The following is a 21,800-nucleotide window of genomic DNA, read 5'->3' as shown; positions in this document are numbered from 1 at the left end:
GATCGTGCACTACTACTAACTGGCTTGCAGAAACAAATTTATTAGAGCATCAGAGCATAACCTGTGATGGATACTTGTAACAATAGTACAAGGCAATTCAAGATCTAAGAAAACCAGCACAAACTTGTAGGATGCAGGACTCAAGTAGATGATATTTAACATAAATTTTGGAGCTACCCTAGGGTGTCATACCAGTGGTTTTATTTAACTTCTCCCTGTCATGAGAAGTTTGTAATTAATGTTCTACGTGATGCATGAAGTTGGCTATTACAAGACTGTCTGACAGCGGATTTCAAATTTTTTTTCTTGTTTTTATTTTGCTGTTTTTAAAGTCCAGTGGGAGGTGTTTGTCCATTCTGTTTTTATATTATCATCTGTGTTTCTAAATGCATCACTTTTTGAAGTCTGTCCCACTTCCATACTTTGCAACACTGTGAGCAGTTTCAATCATTTCTTGGCTTTAAATGTTTAATCACATATGACAATCCCTATGATTCAGTAGGCTCATTTCTTAGCATGTCAAAAGGATGATCTATTGTGGCTTAGATTACACTCTGTTTTAGACAGTTTCACACACTCACTCTGCCCTTCATACCACCCTCACTTGCACTGCATTTCATAATTATCACATGGTTATGATTGCAATTTTGTAATATATTAAGCTCTGATACATGCTGATTTTTTTTGTACTATTTCCGTTAGGTGACTCCTTCAGTAAGAAGTTGCCAGCATCGCAAAACCCATCAGCTGTAAGTTTATTTTATAAAATTTTGATCACACTGAAGCATGCTGTTTCACTTTCTGTACTTAATTTTGCATAGTTGAAACCATGCAATAGAAACTATTAAATGGTCAGTGCTGCCAATTTCATTTTGTCATTTTACTTTGTCTGTTGAAATCACTGGAGGTACTTTACTGTATGTGTTTATATATTTGATAACTACATAAAAGGACCGGGGCAAGATTCTGCAATGACCTGGACAAGAATAAAAGAAAAGCGAAGATTATATATTGGACAAATTAAATAATTAGCTCCAACAACTATAAAATGTATTTGTGGTAGTATTTTCAGTGCAATGAGAAACAATACAATTTTATATTTTGAAGATAAAAAAATTAGTTTAAATGTAATCCTTTCACACATTTCTGCCAGTATCCAGCCTTAGCCACAGAACTTTCTCATCAGTTTAATACAGCTCTCGTGAAACAATTTTTTCTTGCTCTTCATGTTTGCTATTATTGATGTTCATTATGATTGTATAGATTACTTGCGGAGTTATTACAGTATGCTGAGCTGTAAATGTATTTTTTTATATTAATTATGACCCAAAATGTTTCTGTTAAAGGACTGTTCAAAACGTATGTGCAAGCCTTTGTATATAAATGGTTTGTGAATAGTAAGTTTGTGTTTCACTGCAGTCTCAGCGCATGGATTTTTGGTAAGTTCTGTTTAAAATGAATGTCATGGCTGTCACAACAGTCATCATTCTTTCTATGTCCAGACGGTATTTTGAACTACACTAGAAGAACCAGGACTGATGCTTACAGACCCTATCAACTAAAATTATTCTCATCAGATTTTTTTTAGTAATCTAAAAAAAATGTCATCAGTTACAAGAAATCAATCCAGTAAATCTGAAACATTATGAAAATGATAAAACACCCTTAAATAATTGAATGTATATTATTCTAAAGTAATATTTGACCACATTTCCCTTTCCCTTTCTAAGAACTAACCAAGAGCAAATCTCCCCAGATGTTATGCAAATAATTCCTGTGAGTTTGTCAGTTTTTGCCCTCCGTGCTGTTTCTACAAATGCATCTCCATTTCCTTTCACACTGTGAGGATATTACTAACCGTTGACCTGCAGTGCTCCTCCAACCTTTTAACAACGGACTCCCTACTTTGTCCATTCACAGCTGGGCATCTTAATGAGCTGTTCCTGTAACAAGTTTAGTGTGTGCAACATTAAATCTGGATGGGATATCTGTCTTTCCATGACCAAATAGAAGTGGTTTAACCACATCTTCAGGCCTCCCCCCACCACCACAAATTCCTACTCTCAAGACTGTCTATCCACTTTAACAGCATGGTAATTCTACCCAAAATGGTGTCCATCTCTAGTACCACATATACTGCCGACAGCAAAGAAGTGTCTGTGAGAACACTACCATATGTTTTGTGAATAAATTCTCACTAAACACTTGTCCAGTCTACTTGTATATCATGGCTTCTGGGAACCTCATTTGCCATATATCAACCAACTGCAGCAACTCCATAATGTTTTCGCAGAAACCTACTATTTCTGTTATATGGTTCCCTATAGGCTGAATGTCGATCTTGACCCAAATCCGGAAATTAAAATCCTCCTCACTCACTGCTAAATTTGATTTTAGCCAGAAACTCCCGTGGGTACCTTTTAAAGCTGGACCTATAGAGTAGAGAAAGCATCTATTAGGCCATATGAATGTTATAGCCCTATAAGATGTGTTGTGCTATAATATAACCAATAAAAACAAAAGGTGTGAAATGAAAAGGGTACAACTTTATTACGTTAATTGTGTTTAAGCATGTGACTATGTAATTGCCTTCATTGTAAAGTCAATAATTCTGCACTATTATGTCCTCATGCAGTTACGCTTGCTGTGGAATTACTCACAGTAGACGAGACCAGGCTTGATTAGTTAGTTTTGTCCATGGCAATTGAATAATTTTGTTGCCATATTTCCTCATGTACTTAGAATAGATGACCTGACACTGCAATGCTTTTAAACTTTGAATCACAATTTCATCAGCACAGCATACTTGTGTAATTTACAAGAAGTTTGACATTTAATAGTTAATGGTTTTGAGCACTGGTGCCTGTGTTTGATCCATTGACACCCTTCAAGCTGATAGGATTGAGGAGGTACATCAGAATTATTAGTATTGTGATTCTGTATTAAATGTTTGCAAGGTAGAACATCTGGAGTTTCACGCAGCTGTAGCTAAATCGTGAGGAATCTCTTGTATTAATTCATGATTTCAGAAGGCTGCTGGCTCCTTGTACCTTTTCAATTCCAAGGGCTAAGAGCTGACACTGTATAGTGAAGCCTAATGTCTAAAAGAGTTTTTAAAAAAAGTATAGATTATACCCAACTATCAGTGTTAATCTGTTTTCCCCTCTTACAGAGACGAGTCAGTATTGCTGTAATACCACGTAACCCTGGAAATGTCGGTTCAAACTTCGACCTAGTAAGACTTCTTAAACCTTCAGAGTTTCTCTGCATCTTTTGTAGCTTTATAGAGATATTAGTGTCTAAAATTATTTATGTTTTTAAATACTTTTTTATAGCCCAAGATTCATGAAGTTAAAGGCAGTGATGCTGCTGATGGCAGACCTTGGTAAGTTCAAACTTTATCTGTATTTTTCTAAAGTGGTATGAAAACAAATAGTAGCTGCTGTGACAATCTCTGCCCATATGTCTTTAGTAACACAGGGGAAGGCAAGTTAAACATATTTTACTCACCTAGCCATTCTGTTAGCTGTCTAGAGTATTCCCCCAATACACCCCCAATCCCATCTTTGTAGCTCCAGGGCTAGTTAAGGCTAAGCAGTGATTTCAGCAGGGTATGAATGCCCTAATATTTCCACCATCTCATTAAGTCAATGAAATAGGATGTCTCAATATCACTGGGGAGCCTTAGCACAGAATAGTGTGGAAAATAGGTAACCTCCACAGAATAGGAATACTGCACTAACTCTTATGAACTAATTTGGCACCCAGCTTATAGGTGAAGTGGTTTTTCATGAGAGAGTCGTATTGCAGAACAGAGGAGAGATTTTTGTCATTTTAAACTGTTTTGCTGTTTCACTGTTTGCTGTTTGAGACAGTTTTTTCCTGAACTCTGTATTTTCTAGTACTTGTGCATTGTATAGCATAGGCTAGATTCGGATTTGCTGAATTTAGACTCTGTGGCATTATCTGAGCACTAAAACCAGCCATCTTATATTAAGAGGGTCCCCTGCACACTTGTGGCAGAAGAGTGTAGCCAAGGACCCATCTGAGTTGTGGATTGTTGAAATAAGACTCAGTATTGAGCATTTCCATTGGCCAGTTTGTTTGAAAATTGCTTAACTAAACTGCATCACGCAATACTGCCTGTTATAGACACAAAAACTTAGAAAGTTAATTTTTCCCTAGATAGCTGCTTGTAAACCATCCCCAGCTTCCCTGTTTTTCTGTGCACTGCTACCCAAAGAGGAACTCAGATGTTCATTTTTAGGTGATGACATAGGCACCCACTCCCAAACCTCCATAGTTTAGTTGATTCTAATAATCCCATAGCAGAACCAGTTCTATTCAGCCCTCTCTCCATTACTTAGTACAGAATGAACCTTACATAATGGATGGACGGTTTCCCACTGTTTCTCCAGCCAGGCGGGTGGGCATGGGCATCCCGAGACAATGTAGCAATTGCCTCATGTATACTGACAACCCATTACTACTAAAACTTACTAATACAACATGTGAGAGATGTATCTATACTATAAATCTGGAATCAGTGCTCTCACGAAACAGCAAAGCAGATAAAAAATGGGTTGTCAGTGCACACACTTCACATCTTCCACAAGCCAACAACAAAACACCCAAACCCACGTATGCAGAGGTACTCACTAGAAGTATACCAAAAGAACAGAGACCTCCCAAATGCAAGCTGTCTATACACAATGCAGTCCCAACTGCAATCACTACACACATAAACACACACATTGTCTCACCCAACAAGCCACTAAGGCAAAATACTCCAAAATCAAATGTCTCTGTCATAGGCGACTCCATAGTGAGATGCACAGATGTCCCACTTACCAGGCTGGACAAAGGAGAAGGTCATGTTCACCTGCCTGTGAGGTGCCAGGATCCACCAAATCATGCACACCCTCAAGTCTCTCACCAAGTACTGTTATGACTGTCATAGTCCATCTTGGAGTGAACAACTTGAGACATACCTCACTGGACTATATGAAGAGGGACTCATGACTGAGCTTGCTGATTGTGTCCCAGGTAGGTATGTCCCTATCCCTAAGCAGCATTCTACCTTCACCCAGGATGATACCTTGCTACAAACAAAAAATGATTGACTTTAACAATTGGTTTAGCTTCTGTTGTCAATCCGGGGAAATTCAGTGTCTTTCACCCTGGGATGACATGGTCACAAGACAGTGCTGCTTTGCCAGAGATGGTCTTCACAAGTAGTCTCTTGGCTTTTGCTTACTAAGGTACTTTCCTCCCCCACAGTGCTTTTTTTTAGGCGATGTCATAAGAATTCCTAATGTAAAAACATCATCTAGAGGCAAACTCAGGGTTATGCTACCTAATGCTAGGAGTCTAAATCATAAACTGAACTCTCTGGAAGCACTTCTTACTTTGGAAGACACATGTCTGTGCAGTATCAGAGACATGGTTCAAGGCCGCAGAGAGTACCCCGGCCATACAAGGCTACAGTGCCTTCTACAAGTTCAGACTGCAAAATGAATGTGAAAGAACCAAAGGGGGAGAGGTGTATCTATCTTCATCAAAGACAAATTCACCTTAAGACTGGTTAAACACTAACTCCCTAGAGCTACTCCAAGTCCAGCTAATTGTAGGAAAGACCCCCCTCCACATCATTGTTAGCTGTAGGTCCCCCTACTAGAGTCACTCGTAATACAGCAAAACACCCTAGTCATGAGTGACTTTAACTGTCCCTCCATCGACTGGACAACATATATGAGCATTAACACGCTCACCCTAAGGTTCTTGGACTTTGTTAATACAAATGCTTTGGAACTGATAGTTGCCACCCCCAAAAGGGACTCAAATGTCCTTGACATAGTGCTCACCATCATGGGAGATTACTGCAGCACCCCATGTGTGGTGCCATCCCTGATAAGGTCATATCACAAATCTGTTTCGTTCCAAGTAACAATAACTAACCCCCCCGGAGCAAAAATGTTAAAAAAAAAAAAAAAAAAATCTCCAAACTATAGCCTAGTAAACAGCTTGAATATGGATATATTGCCAAAAATAAACTGATAATTCATGAAAAAGACACTGCAAAGACCACCAGAGGAATCCAGAATATCCATTTTATTACGTTCCAAAAGGAGGCTGAAATCAATAAAGTGTAACAAAAAAACAAACGCTTTAAAAATCCCCGCATTTTCGTCTGAATAGACTTCATCAGATGTGAAATACCTTGGTAAGAACAAACCCCTCATATATACCTTCCCTTAAATAACAAACCACTAATAAAATACTAAAATCAATTAAAATCGATGAAACATCCTTATAAATTACCTTTTGTCACTAAATGTAATTTTTTGTTTGTAAAAAGCATACAATTAAAAATACAATAGTAAAACATCTCTGAAGTGCAAGAATATTTGAAAATATAAAACTGACTGCTACTTATTACATAGTTCAAAAATACAATAAATGAAACTTTAGCGCCATCTAGTCCTATTTTTAAAAATGCAACAAATTAGAATACATTTGGAACTGAATGAAATGCTTCAAGTGAAATTCTTTTAAAAATATAAAAATATATGTGCCAAATATAGTTCATGTAAACCCAGCGTCTTACAACCTTGTGGCCCTCAACTTCAACACGGACTTAAACTTAATGAAAAAAATGTATTATCATCCCCTTCAGTAAAGAAGTCCCAGCAAATTGCATCATTAACACTACCTCCCTAAATTCAAACCGAGTGGTGAGAGACTTGGGAGCACAGGTTGATAGCAGCCTTAACTTTGATCATCTTGTGTCCACACTGGTGAGGAAGGCCTTCTACATTGCCCATCTCATAAATAAGGAAATACCATCCAAACCGAAGGAGGTTATTACTCCTCTGTACTCGTCCCTCATCAGACCACTAACAGAGTACAGTGATCCCATCTGTATGTACCTAGCCAGGCACCTGCAGCAGCTGGAGAGACCTCAGAGGTTAATCACCAAGAATATTCAAGGCCTTCATAACATGACCTACACAGACAGACTGAATGCACTGTCACTATACTCTGTATCATATAGACTGCTTAGAGGTGAATTGTGCATGGCCTACAGAGCAGGGTTGGACCCTGCTTTAATGGAAATGCTGCACATCCGCAAATGTAATGGGACAAGACTCACTCACTCTAGAGAACTTAACCTAGCCTACAACATAAACAGGATTTGCTGGAGAGAGTGTTACATCTCCCAGAGTCTCCCACTCCTATATAACAAACTCCAAATTCAGGTTAGAGTTCCTCAGTGAGCCTATTTAAGCGCAACTTGGACAATTGAATGGGAAACCATAAAGTCACCCCAGAGGTTTCACCTTCATATACCTTTTGGATAGGGACAGTCGTGCTGATAAATTTGAGCGCTAATGTTGGCTATTCCTCTCAGTCTGTGAGAAAACGAGGGTTAAACATGACTAGGTTTGGAAAGGCCCTAGGGCCAATAGCCCAGTTACTGCCTATGAAATAGTCTCTTTCCCTGTACCCTCTGCCCTGCAAACACAGAATTAACCTCAGTACTAGATGCACCTTGTACATTCTAAGTAGGTTTAACAATGACACTTTGTTCATCAGAAACGAAATATATTTTGAAAGACTGAAGTATTAACATCATCCTCCTAGGAGACTGGGACTGCTAAGCTAATTTACCCACACCCAGCCATCTTGCCTCACTTCTTATTCTAGATGTGCTTGTATATGTATGGGGCAAAAGTAGTTTTCCTTTGGCAGAAATGGAATTGCACACTATTTTTGGGGTAGGTAGGCTATGTGTACAGTTAACATTGATTTAGCTCATGATATAGTTCTAGAGAAACACTTTCCTCAGTTGCTTGAATTGTTCATCAGAAACTAAATATATTTTGAAAAAGCACTAAAAGAGTAACATCCTCCTAGGAGTGGAGTGGAGCCCTGGACTGTTCAGCTAATTTGAACATACCAAATAACCTCCTTCTCTTCTTAAGCAAGATGTGCATGTACCTGCCCTTAATTAAAGATTACACAATCGGTCCTTTTAGTAAGGATGCCATGTCCTCAAGAAATTACTTTCTTCCGAAAGGTAACATTTATAACAGGCATATTTTTAATGGTAGGATATCATTCTCCTCTGACATAATGGTTATGGTATTTACCTTACAAGATACTTGGTGCAAGGTTTGATTCTCAGATGGGGTAATTGGCAAGGCTTAAAATGGCCCAGAGGGGCAGTTAGCCTAGTACTGATGTATGAACTTAAGCAGCAGTTATCTGACAATTCAACAAATACTCAATCCCCATTTTCTGCATCTGTCACTGTACACATTTTATGACACTCCATGCATGCATAAATACCTCATAAAGTAAATACATCAGCAGAGGTTCAGAAAGAATGGAGGGAAAAAGGGCAGCCACCCTGACAGCCAGCTTGTAAGGGGCACAAAATTGTTTTATTTTTATTTTTTTATTTTTTGTACCTTTCTGTTCCAAAAAAGTACCTGTTTCTCCTTTTCAAAGCGTTGCTCATGGCTGCTCCCCACCCCCTTTCAGCTCAGTAGAAAGCAGTGCATGCTCATCCTTACGTTTTACATAAGGGATGAGCATCAGGCATCTCCCCAAATCAATGTGAAGGCTTCTGACTGAGGCACTGGGTGCAGCAGGTGGATCAGCATTAGCCAGTTAATGGGTCTGGCTGTTTTGGTGTGAACAGCAGTTTTTAAAAATATTTATTCACCTACAGCTCAGTAGTTTCATTGTTACTGTTTAGTTTACTGAGCTTCTTTAACTTAAAATAAATAATGCTAAATATTATCATATATATATATATATATATATATATATATATATATATATATATGTGTGTGTGTGTGTAATTTTCAGAAGGGTATGAGGCCATCATTCAAATATTTGTTTGCTGTTGTAAACCTACAACCTTTTTTTTTCCTCAGCTTTACTTTCAGACTCCCCCTTCTTTCTGTTGGTGATTGGGGACATCAAATGAGGACCTCACTCTGGGTGCCAAATAGCCTAGCTACATGTTTGTATGGTAATCTCATGGACTAGCATACTGAAAGTCAAAAAATATAATCACGAAATAGCCATACCTTTAAAAACCCTGATCAAAACATAGTTAAATTGCCCCATTCTTCCTAAGACTTCATCACTTCATATGATCTGTAGGCATAAAGACTAACCATGATATTTTTTGCAGCAATCAAGTACTTCACAGTCACAATGACCCCATGTGGTCTTAGTCATCTAACTTTATTTATTATCCCTATTAGTGTCCACAGATTATGCTGCAAGTCCCATCTCATGCATTTTCTGTTTGCTTATGAAACTGGCATCGTACATATAACTAAAACATAGCTTTAAAGAAGTTGCAAAGATCATGACGTCTACCTGGCCGTGGCTGGCTTACATATGGTAGAGCACAGAAAAGGCTGGAGAGGGGTTGCTCTGTTGTACTCAGACATACTGAAACATTCTGGGAGCTCTCATCAGCAAATCAGCAACGTTAAATGAAACTGTTACATTCAAGGTTGTTAGATGCAAATTCATCACTGTGTGTGTGTGAGATATAGCTGTGTGTATGTAAAGTTGTGCATGTGCTTCATATATATTTGTATATGAGGTGATATAAAATTACATGTGGGCTTTGTACATTTGAGTGTTATGTCTGTGTGTCTGTGTATACATAAATATATATAAAATGTGTGTATATGTGTGTGTGTATATATATATATATATATATATATATATATATCATCATCTTCTTTCGACTATTCCCGTTAGGGGTCACCACAGTGGATCACCTGTTTCCATTTCTTCCTGTCCTCTGCATCTTGCTCTGTCACACCAACCACCTGCATGTCCTCTCTCACTACATCCATAAACCTTATCTTAGGCCTTCCTCTTTTCCTGTTACCTGGTAGCTTCATCCTTAGCATCTTTTTCCCAATATACTCCGCATCCCTTCTCAGCACATGCCCAAACCAACGTAATCTTGCCTCTCTGGCTTTGTCTCCAAACCTTTCAACCTGGGCTGACCCTCTAATATACTTATTCCTAATCCTGTCCACCCTCGTCACACCCAGTGCAAATCTTAACATCTTTAACTCTGCCACATCCAGCTCAAACTCCTGCCTTTTTGTCAGTGCCACTGTCTCCAACCCATATAACATAGCTGGTCTCACTACCCTCTTGTAGACCTTCCCTTTCACACTTACAGGTACTCGTCTGTCACAAATCACTCCTGACACTATTCTCCACCCACTCCATCCTGCCTGTACTCTCTTCTTCACCTCTCTTCCACACTCACCGTTACTCTGAACTATTGACCCCAAGTATTTAAACTCATCCACCTTCGCCACCTCTACTCCTTGCATCCTCACCATTCCTCTATCCTCCCTCTCATTCACACATATATATTCTGTCTTAGTCCTGCTGACCTTCATTCTCTTCTCTCTAGAGCGTATCTCCATCTCTCCATAGTCGTCTCCACCTGTTCCCTACTCTCACTACAGATCACAATGTGATCTGCAAACATCATAGTCCATGGGAACTCCTGTCTGATCTCGTCTGTCAACCTGTCCATCACCACTGCAAATAAGTAAGGGCTCAGAGCTGATCTTTGATGTAACCCCACCTCCACCTTAAACGCATCCGTCACTCCCACTGCAGACCTCACCGCTGTCACACTGCCCTCGTACATATCCTGTACCACTCTTACATACTTCTCTGACACTCCTGACTTCCTCATACAATACCACAACTCATCTCTAGGCACCCTGTCATATGCTTTCTCCAAGTCTACAAAAACACAATGCAACTCCTTCTGACATTCTCTGTACTTCTCCATCAACACTCTCAGAGCAGACATCGCATCTGTAGTGCTCTTTCCCGGCATGAAACCATACTGCTGCTCACTAATCATCACATCCCTTCTTTACCTAGCTTCCACTACTCTTTCCCATAACGTCATGCTGTGACTGATCAATTTAATCCCTCTGTAGTTACTACAGCTTTGCACATCACCCTTATTCTTAAAAATCGGTACCAAAACACTTTTTCTCCATTCCTCAGGCATCCTCTCACTTTCCAAGATTTCGTTAAACAATCTGGTTAAAAACTCCACTGCCATTTCACCTAAACACCTCCATGCTTCCACAGGTATGTCATCTGGGCCAACAGCCTTTCCATTCTTCATTCTCTTCATAGCTATCCTTACTTCCTCCTTGCTAATCCATTGTACTTCATGATTCATTATCCCTACATCATCCAACCTTCTCTCCCTCTCATTCTCGTCATTCATCAACCCCTCAAAGTACTGTTTCCATCTCCTCAACACACTCTCCTCACTTGTGAGTAGGTTTCCCTCATTATCCTTTATCACCTTTACCTGCTGCACATCTTTTCTAGCTCAGTCCCTCTGTCTAGCCAATCGGTACAGGTCCTTTTCTCCCTCCTTAGTGTCCAACCTTTCATACAACTCTTAATATGCCTTATCCTTAGCCATCGCCACCTCTCTCTTTGCCATGCACCTCATCTCCTTATACTCCTGTCTACTTTCTTCATCTCTCTGACAATCCCACTTCTTTGCCAACCTCTTTGCCTGTATACTCTTCTGTACTTCCTCATTCCACCACCATGTCTCCTTGTCGTCCTTCCTCTGTCCCGATGTGATACCAAGCATCTTTCTAGTTGTCTCCCTTACTAGCTCTGCTGTAGTTACCCAGCTATTTGGTAACTCTTCACTGCCACCCAGTGCCTGTCTTAACTCATCCCTGAACTCCACCTCACAATTACCCTTTTTCAATTTCCACCATTTGATCCTTGGTGCTGCCCTCCACTCCTATGCTGCCTAACTACACTTTCTCTGGCCACCACTTTACAGTCTCCAATCTCCTTCAAACTGGCCCTCCTACATAATATATATATATGTATGTACATACACACACACACAAATATTTGTCAATACATGCTATTTTGATACCTTCAGTAACATTTGCAGATACGCTGCTGAGTGCTAATGTAAACAATTAAAGGATTCTTTCAGATGACTAACTGGACTTGGAGCATCAAATATCTTCTTCTATCCATCTCTCCAGATATTCAACCTAAAGCAACTGTGTTAATTCTGTTTAGAATATTAAAATGTATCAAAGTATAAAAGCATCCTTGACCAAATAATATATTTTCACCTGGCAAAAGAATTGTCTTAATATAAGACACTGACCACTCACCCCTGTTTTGCTATTTGGAATCGTACAAAAAAATTGTCAAGAACGCCGCTAATTTAGACATTCATCATTTTGTAAGTGAAGTGGATCCCACTAGACAGCACAGTTAGTTCAATAGTACTTCAAAGAATGTATTGTTGAAATAAATAGCGCTGCACCTATGCAAAAAGGAAAAACTAAAACCAAAAGCCTTTCTTGACTCGCTTCATATATAATGGTTCCTGTGTCTAAAAGGAAGTGTTTTTGGAAATTCTTTTGGAAGAGTAAAACTAATGCATCCTTTCCACGTATGAAGTACTCAGAAGTAAAGTCTAAATACAAAAAATGGCATTCTCAGAAATTTCTCTCAGAATTTCAAAAGCACTTCTGGAGCTTGTCTTTCCAAACAACTATACCAAGTTGTAGCCAGCTAGCCTATCTTATTACCAAACACCATCTGGCACAAATTACCAGTGTTTTCAGTAACAATTGCTGTTCTATTACACAGCAACATAGCACTTACAACTGTGACCCATTACGTGGGAAATTGAAGACTATTTCATAGACTAAACTAGGTCATGTGGCAACTTGGAACCCTTTTCCTGAATATGCAAAATTTGGATCAGAATCTATTGCCTACCCAATTTCAGTACTGTTTAACTGACCTCTCTTTGGAAGGTCCCTAATACTGTCCCCATGCGTAAGGGATATGTAACTGCAAAAGCTTTTCATTTATATACCTATTGCTTCATTGGTCCACTCTAGTTACTATCCTTTTTTTTTAAACACTTTTATTGAACTATCACTTGTGTGATGAGGGAGACTATTTTTCTAAGCTATGGTACAGAATCGGAATTGCCTAACCATGGTAAGGCCTTGCTGTGCCTAATTATGGAAGCTGTTAAAAAAGCAGTTACTAGAACATGGAAATCAAATTTCTAAACCAACTATACTAGAAGTTGTGAATATAGTAACAGAGATAAAATAACTTGAATTGACATCTTTAGAAAGGATAGGAGCAAACTACATAGGGAAAAACTGAATTCTGGGAACAAATGTATACAGGTGAGGAATGAGCTTTAAGAGAAGGCATGACTTAAATGAGCTATGTAATGTTTGACTGAAAATGATTGGATAGCTTTCAAGTGATTGTAAAATGTTTGCAACTGGGAGTGTGTCAGTATGGTCTGTGATATAAAATTCCTGCAACTAGGATTGTGTCAATGTGGTTTGTTTTCATTTAGATAAATGTATGATTGCTTATGTCATAAGTGATGGTTTAATAAAGATGTTTCTTGTTTAAAAAAAAGGCAATGTAGTTAATATATTAAAATAAAAACAAAAAACAGGGCATGGACCCTCAGTTTACGAATACACTTTTTTAATAGAAATACCATTTAAATCCAAACAGCGAACAGCAGTATCAGAGACATGATAAAAACAAATTAAAATTACCATGATAAGCACTTTCGTCCTGTATTATGAAACTTCCTCAGATAAGGAGCCATTATAATCATGACTTTAAATAAAACAAATTATCAATCCTATCATTAGAAAATAGTCCAATTACTGGGTATGTAAAGACACCAATCAATAAGTTAATATTCCTCATACCCTTGCCATCTTGTCCGATCCTTTGCCACCAAAACTGACAAATCCCAAACAGGAACAGAAAAAAGGGGGAAGAAGAGTAAACCATTGACTCACCAGCAAGCAAATGTTCAATCACATTATTGTTAGATATCCTTTTATCCAATCTAAAGTCAAGTTTGTAAAACCATTGAAAGACCTACCTAAGGCAAAGTTAAAGTTAAATTAGCAAGTAAAGATTAATTAGGAAGCGCCAGATTATATAAAAAATATATGTATAAAAGCTCATTACACACAAGATATCTACAAAAACTACCTCTGCATCAATTTAATTTTCAAAACTCTAGAATCATTCAAACCTGGATAGTTATTGCTACTTGTTCGTAACTGCCACAGAAGTTCCAGTCTATCTAATAACACATTCCGTGGACCACCCCTCGAGTCTTGTATGAATTGTTCAAAAATGCAAAATCTGATAGCATGATCAGGATACATTTGAATATGTTTGTATAAGGCATTCATCTCCTTGTTCATTCGAATGTCATGCAGATGTTTGTAGATCCTCTCTCTTAATCTGCACTCAGTTTTGCCAATATAAAAACTGGGGCAGTTCATGCAGCATAGGCTACTCCTGTAATGAGCAATTGAAAAGACCATTTATTGTGATCAACATATTTATACTGAGTTGCTCACACATCAAAATATAGGTGCAGTAACTACAGCAACTGTACTTCTTCCGCAAACCCTGGACTTTGGGCATATCCTTAGATTCAAGAATACTCTTAGTTCTTACCTCTCTTGAATACCATAGATGGTGTAACACAAAACTTACCTCTCAGTTAATCATCTTGTATCAAAAAATGCCAATTCTTTTCGAGAATATTTTTTATAGTCATTCCATCAGATGAAAAAGTAATAAAAGCATTACTACAGTCACGCCCCATCCCTTTGAAAAAGTCCCATTATCAATAGAAACTTAAGGTTTCTTGTGAAAATATTTGTTTATGCTGGACCATCCAGTATTGGAGAAATTTGTCCTTTTTCCTGCTTATTCATAACCTCAACCATTAAATTATCAATAAACTTACTAGGATTTTCTCATTTTATAAACATGCTTTTCAGCAAAAGACATTCACTACAGAACACTTCCGTGATTGTAGTTATTCTGGGCACCCATACAAACTGAACTTTTGACTACCACCTTGTTTTGGGCCATCGGATGAATGCTGTCAAAGGTCTCTTTTCTATAGATTTTGGTCATGAACCTTTGATTATAAAAATCCTTCTCTGTCTAGACATCAAGATAGGTGACAGGAGATGAATTGCTTGTAAAAGTGAATTTCATAAATTTGGTGGCGTGATTCATACTTTCAAGGAGGGAATGAACATTATCTGCACCACCCCTCCCAGAGGATTAAGATGTCTTCTAGGTAATGATTATCAAAGGCACAAGAATTGAAATAATCAGAACTAAATAAATGTTTTCTTTCCCACTGGATCATTCTAAGGTTCGCAAACAACCCCCCACATGCAGCCCCATAGCTACTCCAGTTTTTGTAGGTGTAGCTCATCATTGAATTTGACAAAGAAGTTGTTATGCACCATTTCAAGCAAGGTTTCATAGATGTTCACCATATCCTTATAGGTTCTCATAGGTAGGTACTAGGCTAATCGGCCCAAGGGGTTAAGTAAGCCTAGCCAACAAGGTTCCCTGGCTTACCCCACCCAAAAGAGTTAACCTCCTGTGCCCTTGTCGAGCAGAACCATAGAAGTGATCCCTGGGGTGTACTTCCTATTTCACATTTACTCATCAAGATTTTTCTTGAAGAGTGCTAATGAGGAACTTTGCTTGACATAGATGGGTAGCTTGTTCCAGAGTATAGGAAGTCTCTGGGACAGGAATCTATCCCTCCAGCATGTCCTGTTTATTGTGGTGACAAGGTTTAGGTCCCTAGAGCATGTAGCTCAGAGGGATTGGGATTTCTTTAGATGTAGCATGTCCAACAGCTCTGGGTTTAACATAGCTTTATATGTTAGGCAGAGATCTCCTCAGAGTAGGCAATATGCTACGGAGTATAGCTGGATTTTTTTGAGACTGCCAGTGTAGGGCATCTGTTTGAGGCTAGTAATCCTCTTTGTGAGGTACTTCTGTGTCCTTTCCAGCTGCTGCAGATGTCTTGAGGTACATTCCAGAAGGGGCCTTTTACTCTATAATGGGTCTAATGAGTGCAGAGCAGAGGGAAACAATGACCTCTTTTTTTCCTGGATGAGAACCCTTTTGTGATGAGGTGTGCCACATAGAAGGATTTCCTGACTACTGTGGTGATGTTATTATCAAAGGAGAGACTACTGTCCACCTGGATCCCATGGTCTCTTATCACACATTCGGCGTTAAGTAGACTGCCATTTATGTGGTAGTTCATGAGTACAGATTTTTTTACCAAAGGGGAAGACAATGCACTTTTTGGCATTGAGCTTGAGGCCATGCCTCTGACACCAAGCATCTGTCTCAGTGAGGCCCTTCTGTAGGATGTCCACATCATTTGGAGACTCGACTATGTCTCCTAGTTTGCAGTCATCTGTGAACTTCATTAGCCAGAGGCCTTCTGTGTTAGCCTGTACTTCAGAGAAGTAGATACCAAACAGGAGAGGTCCCAGAACAGAACCCTGTGGTACTCCACTTGTCACTGCCTTGAGGTTAGATTTGGAGTCTGCAACTTTTATAGTGTGGGTTCTGTCAGTGAGCCAGTTGGCAACCCATCTTGTGACATAGGGATTTATACCTAGTTTAGTGAGTTTAGCTATAATTCCAGAGTGGGGGATGATGTCGAAAGCCTTGGCGAGGTCAAGATAGGCTGTGTGAACCACCTTACCCTCCTCTACGGCTTTGGTGAGTGCTTCAAAGAAGTTGATCAGGTTTAGGAGACTTGATCTGCCTTTTACAAACCCGAACTGGGTGGGGTCCAGAGTTTGGAGATTAAAATGTCTTTGTTTATGAGTTCCATGATGATATGTTCCATGGCCTTGCAGACCAGGTTCGTCAGGCTAATGGGGCAGTAGTTCCTGGGGTCCGTCGTGGTTCCCCCTTTGTGGAGTGGGATAACCATCATGGTGCGCCATTCAGTGGGCAACAAAGCCTGAGGTGAGGCTATGATTGAACATGGTACTTGGGTAGGGTGCCAGTTCATTCTGTAGTTTGTGTAGAATACAGTCTGGGATATTGTCAGGTCCCATGGATGCTGTGTTCTTGGCGTTGAAGAGTGTGTTTTTTACCTGTGCAGCCGTGATTACAGGAACTTTGCATTCTTCCGGTATAGAGATGGGGCCTCTAGGGGGTGAGAGGGGGGTAAAGTTAGCGCTGAACCTATCTGCCAGGATGTTGGCAATATCAGTTGGTTCTGTATATTTAGTGCCATTGTGCTGTAACTCAGAGCAGATCTGAGTGTTGCCATTGAGATTCTTGACATAGCTATAGAATGCTTTGTGGTTGTCTTTAGAGTCCATGGCAATTTTGTTTTCGTAACTAGCTTTGGAGGATTTTATGAGGGATCTCAGCTTCTTACTGAGGTTGACCAGGGAGTTCCTCCAGTCATGGGAGTTTACTCTTTTTTGCAATAGTTTCTTCTGTTGTAGAGTTTGTTTATGGCAGAAGACCACCAGATTGGCTTCCTTTTTTTGGAGGATAGCATCTTGGTTCTATTAGGGATAGCATGATCCATTCACTCATGTAAGTGCTTATAAAGTGCATTTGTGTAGGATTCAGCAGTCTTGCCTCTATTGTCCATCTTCATGGGTGTCATGAAGTTTGCCACTTCTGTCTTAAGAAGTGTGAAGTTGGCTTTGGAGAAGTTTTTTACGGTGGTTTCCCTAACTGGGGGTGGGGGCGGGATTTGGATGTCTAGGGTGATTAGCTTGTGGTCGGATCTGACCAATGAGGAACTGACCTCTGGTGTGGAACACCGGTTGCCCATGTTGGTAATGACCAGGTCTAGGATATTGCTGCCCCTGGTGGGGGTGTGAATAAGTTCATCCAAGGCGTTGGAATTTATGAATTCCAGAAAACGTTGAGCAAAAGAGTTGATACATGAGTAGTTTTCCCAGTTAATGGTGGGGTAGTTGAAATTGCCCATTATTAGGGTGTTGGGTTGTACCCTAATACTTTCCAGTGTATCAAGAAATGAGGAGTGGGAATCCTGGGGCATGGTGGGGGGTCTGTAGCAAGTTACAGTTTGGATTGCGGTCTTGCCCAGAGTTAGTTGCACTTGGATAATCTCGGATGCATTATGCTGTGCAACAAGCCTGGAGGTGTGGATATACTTAATGAATATGGACATGCCTTCACCTTTAGTGCTTCATTCTGGGTTAGGTGACCGAAAGGTGTGGTATGAATTATAGCCTGGTAATGCAGGGGTGCTCTCTGGAGCTTTGAACCAGGTCTCTGTCTCTGCACAAATGTTGATGCTCTCCATGTTAAGGAGAGCCTCGAGTGAGTTCATTTTGAGGTTTAGACTTCTAGCATTAAGTAGCATTACCCTCAGATTTTGCTTTCTTGCACCTGTTACGGTGGTGAATTTGTCATTTGAACTTTGCCTAAAAAAGGCACTATAGAGGTGGCAAGAGCCTTAGCCAGTATCCGGAATCCCAAGGGTGACAGGTGCAGGCCATCTCTGGCAAGGCATCGTGGTCTGTCGATCATGTCGTCCCAGGCAGACAAATACTGGATCCCCTTAGAATGACACCAGAAGCTTAGCCAGTTGTTGAAGTCAATCATTTTGTCCTTGTACTGTGGTATCATTCTGGGTGATGGCAGGATGCTACTCAGGGCTAGGGTCATACCTGCCTGGGCTACAAGATCGGAGAGCTCCTCCATGTCCCTCTTCATGTAGTCCAGGGAGGTATATCTCAGGTCATTCACACCAACATGGACATTGATAGTGTCATATTTGTACTTGTGGAGTGACCTGAGTGTGTGTGTTATGTGGCAGATCCTGGCACCTGACAGTAACTTTCTCCTTGTTTAGCCTGGTGAGTGGAACATCAGTGTGCCTGACTATAGAGTCACCTATGACTAGAGTGTTGGGTACGTTATGCCTTATGGGCTGTGGTTGAGTGGCACACTGAGTTTGTGGGCTATGTGTCATTTGTGTTGTGTTGGGGGGGTTGAGTTTGCTTGCGTTTCTGCTTTGGAGGTCCCTGATGCATGAGCAGGTTTTTATTGAGAGCCTCCGCGAATGTAGGTGTGTGTTTTGTGTTTGTGTGTGTGTGTATGTTTTGGTGGTGTAGGTTTTGAGGGACTATGTGATGAGTGTGGTGTGGTGCAAGTGTTTACCTTCTCCTCTTGACTGTCTAGTCCAGTCTTGGGTGAAGAGAGCTTTGCTTCCAGTTTGGCTATATAAGTGCATCTCTCACAGGTTGTAGTGTTGGGTGGTAGGAGGAGAGGGTTGTCTGTGTACATGAGGCAATTGCTGCATTGCCCCAAGATGCCCAGATTCATCAGGTAGACAGGAGAAATCACCGGGAGCTAAACCTTAGACATGCCAGGCTAGGTGCTTATTTAGTAAGTACTAAAAACTGCTTTCCTGTAGATAAGTGAGGAAAGTTGAGTGCTGTAGTAATTTGCAGCTTATCTAGTGCTTATGAGCTCTGAACAAGTGCTGAGTTCAAAGAAACAGATTTGAGTGCTGAAACTAGAAAACTGGCTAGTTCTAAGAAACAAAATTAAGCTAGAAGGCTTCCCTCCAACACAAAAAAGCTTGGGGGCTCAGAAGCCTACATCAGTCTAGACCACTTACAGGAAAGGCAGGAAACAAGCTTAAAAATGTTTTTCGTTCCCAGATGCTCTCTTTGTACACTGTAGGAGTGCCTGAAATCAGAATATGATCACTGCACTCAGTTGAGTGAGCAAATGAGATGGGCCCATAAGGAGTATCCAAACACAAATTTACAAGAGGGTTGGGCAGTTTCAAAGTCACAAAGATTAACAACAAAACCAGGGAGAGTGGGTGGGGAACTAACTGAAAAAACAGTCTCAAAACTTCCAGTTCAGTAAATATTCAATGCAACACAAATCAATTAAAATGCTGTATTATTTGAAAGAAGTGCAGATAAAAGGTACTTAAATTCTCTTATACGTCCAGTTGAATACAGCTAGATCTTAGCTGGCCAAAGCTCAGGTTTTAAGCAGACAATATTCCAAAATGTACCACTTAAATAGGCAGTAACAGGATATCAATGAATGAGACTACCCCCGACTGCAATTACTGTCTATGCAGAAATTCTAACAGGCAATAAAATCTACCAAACACTAACTGAAAAAAGTCAAAACTTCCAGTTCAGTTAATATTTAATGCAGCACAAATAAATCAATTAAAATGCTGTATTATTTGAAAAAAGTGCAGATAAAAGGTACTTAAATTCACTTATACATCCAGTTGAATACAGCTAGATCTTAGCCGGCCAAAGCTCTTCCATGTCTCTTTTTATGTAGTCCAGGGAGGTACGTCTCAGGTCGTTCACACCAACATGAATAATGACAGAGTCATATTTGTACTTGTTGTGGAGTGACCCGAGTGTGTGGGTTATGTGGCGAATCCTGGCACCCAACAGGCAGCTGACAGTAACCTTCTCCTTGTTTAGCCTGGGGAGTTGGGACATCAGTGTGCCTGAATATAGAGTCACCTATGACTAGTGTGTTGGGTATGTTGTTTTGCCTTATGGCAGTCTCATAAAGGAAATCTCAAAACCATTCCATCCCTGCCTTGTGACAAAATACAAGTCTTGAACATCATTTGTAAAAAAAAAAAAATGCAGGATTCTTTAAAAGGCAAACCATTAATTTTACTCAAAAATTCCCCGGTGTCATGACAAATGTGACTCACATGGGTCCACCAGGTGATTCAATTTAATGTGTAAAAACCTGGTGAAAGGATGAGTAATGGAGCCTTTACCATCAGCAATGGGATGCACAGGTGGTTGATCCAGGGATTTGTGAATCTTTGGGACTCCAAATATAACAGGAATTCTACTATGGGAAACATTCAAAAAATTGAATTCCTCAGTAGTTACGGATTGGTCAGTGAATAAGTCCTTCAAATTGTTTCTAATCTTGGCATAAGCAATATTGCATTAATTCCAGGATACTTTCTCATAGGTGTCCGTTTGCAACAGCATAGTCATCCTTTTATTATAATCATTGTTATTCATAAACATCAGTCCCCCACCTTTATTTGGCTGCATAATCCGTACCTCATTGTTAGCTTTAATTTCTTCTACTAAGGACATATCCCCATAGATAAAGTTGGACTGTACCTTTGCTTTCCTGCGTCTGTTCATTTGTTCCAAATTCTGAATATCAACTTCACAAACTTTCTTAAAAAAATTGTAACATAAGATGTATTTGGGGATTAAAAGTACTCAACAATTTCAGAGGATCTATGACAATATCCAAATCTTGGAACAAAAGCTTAAAATTAATTTTACGGATAAAACATTTCAAATCCAATAATGTTGCCATATACATATGTTTACAGTAGGTACAAAGGAAAGTCCCCATGCCAACAGATCACAAGAGTGACCATCCACTTTGAAAGAAGAAAAATTATATATTGAGAAATCTTATTTCTAAACACATTGCATGCAGGTAAAGAGAATAGCTCATTGACTCTAGTTAATATCCTTAAGAGCTGCAGACACAATCAGATCATGACTTAACACTGAAAAGATTCATTCTAATACTCACTGTGGCTATCACACACACCATGGCAGCACTACTACTGGTCACCAGTTGTATCAAAACCAAATTCTGATGAGGTAAATTAATAGTTCCATTTTATTAGATCTAGAAACCATTTGACACTTAGTCACTACCTGCAAATTACTCATCTCAAACAGTGCAGTATATCAAAGCAACACACATCCTGGTTGAGAATTTATCTTAATGGATGTACCCAGATGTTTAAATGGAATTGGGTACTACTGCATTCTCAATCGTTG

General features: G+C 39.7%; 1 protein-coding gene across 6 annotated transcripts in view; it reads left to right on the top strand.

The window, feature by feature from the left end:
• Positions 1-21,800, top strand: part of IRAG2 (inositol 1,4,5-triphosphate receptor associated 2) — a 1,240,358-nt gene that overhangs the window by 1,119,133 nt on the left and 99,425 nt on the right. For all 6 annotated transcript variants that reach the window (XM_044087670.1, XM_044087672.1, XM_044087673.1 and 3 more), the window contains 3 exons: positions 703-749; positions 3,173-3,235; positions 3,336-3,385. In XM_044087670.1, the coding sequence (XP_043943605.1) occupies positions 703-749; positions 3,173-3,235; positions 3,336-3,385 (160 nt within the window). The remainder of the gene's footprint in view (positions 1-702; positions 750-3,172; positions 3,236-3,335; positions 3,386-21,800) is intronic.

The sequence above is a fragment of the Protopterus annectens genome, chromosome 11.part0, assembly GCF_019279795.1.
Source record: "Protopterus annectens isolate FY-2018-M chromosome 11.part0, PAN1.0, whole genome shotgun sequence".
NCBI lineage: Eukaryota > Metazoa > Chordata > Ceratodontiformes > Protopteridae > Protopterus > Protopterus annectens.
This window is presented reverse-complemented; position numbering and strand designations above follow the sequence as displayed.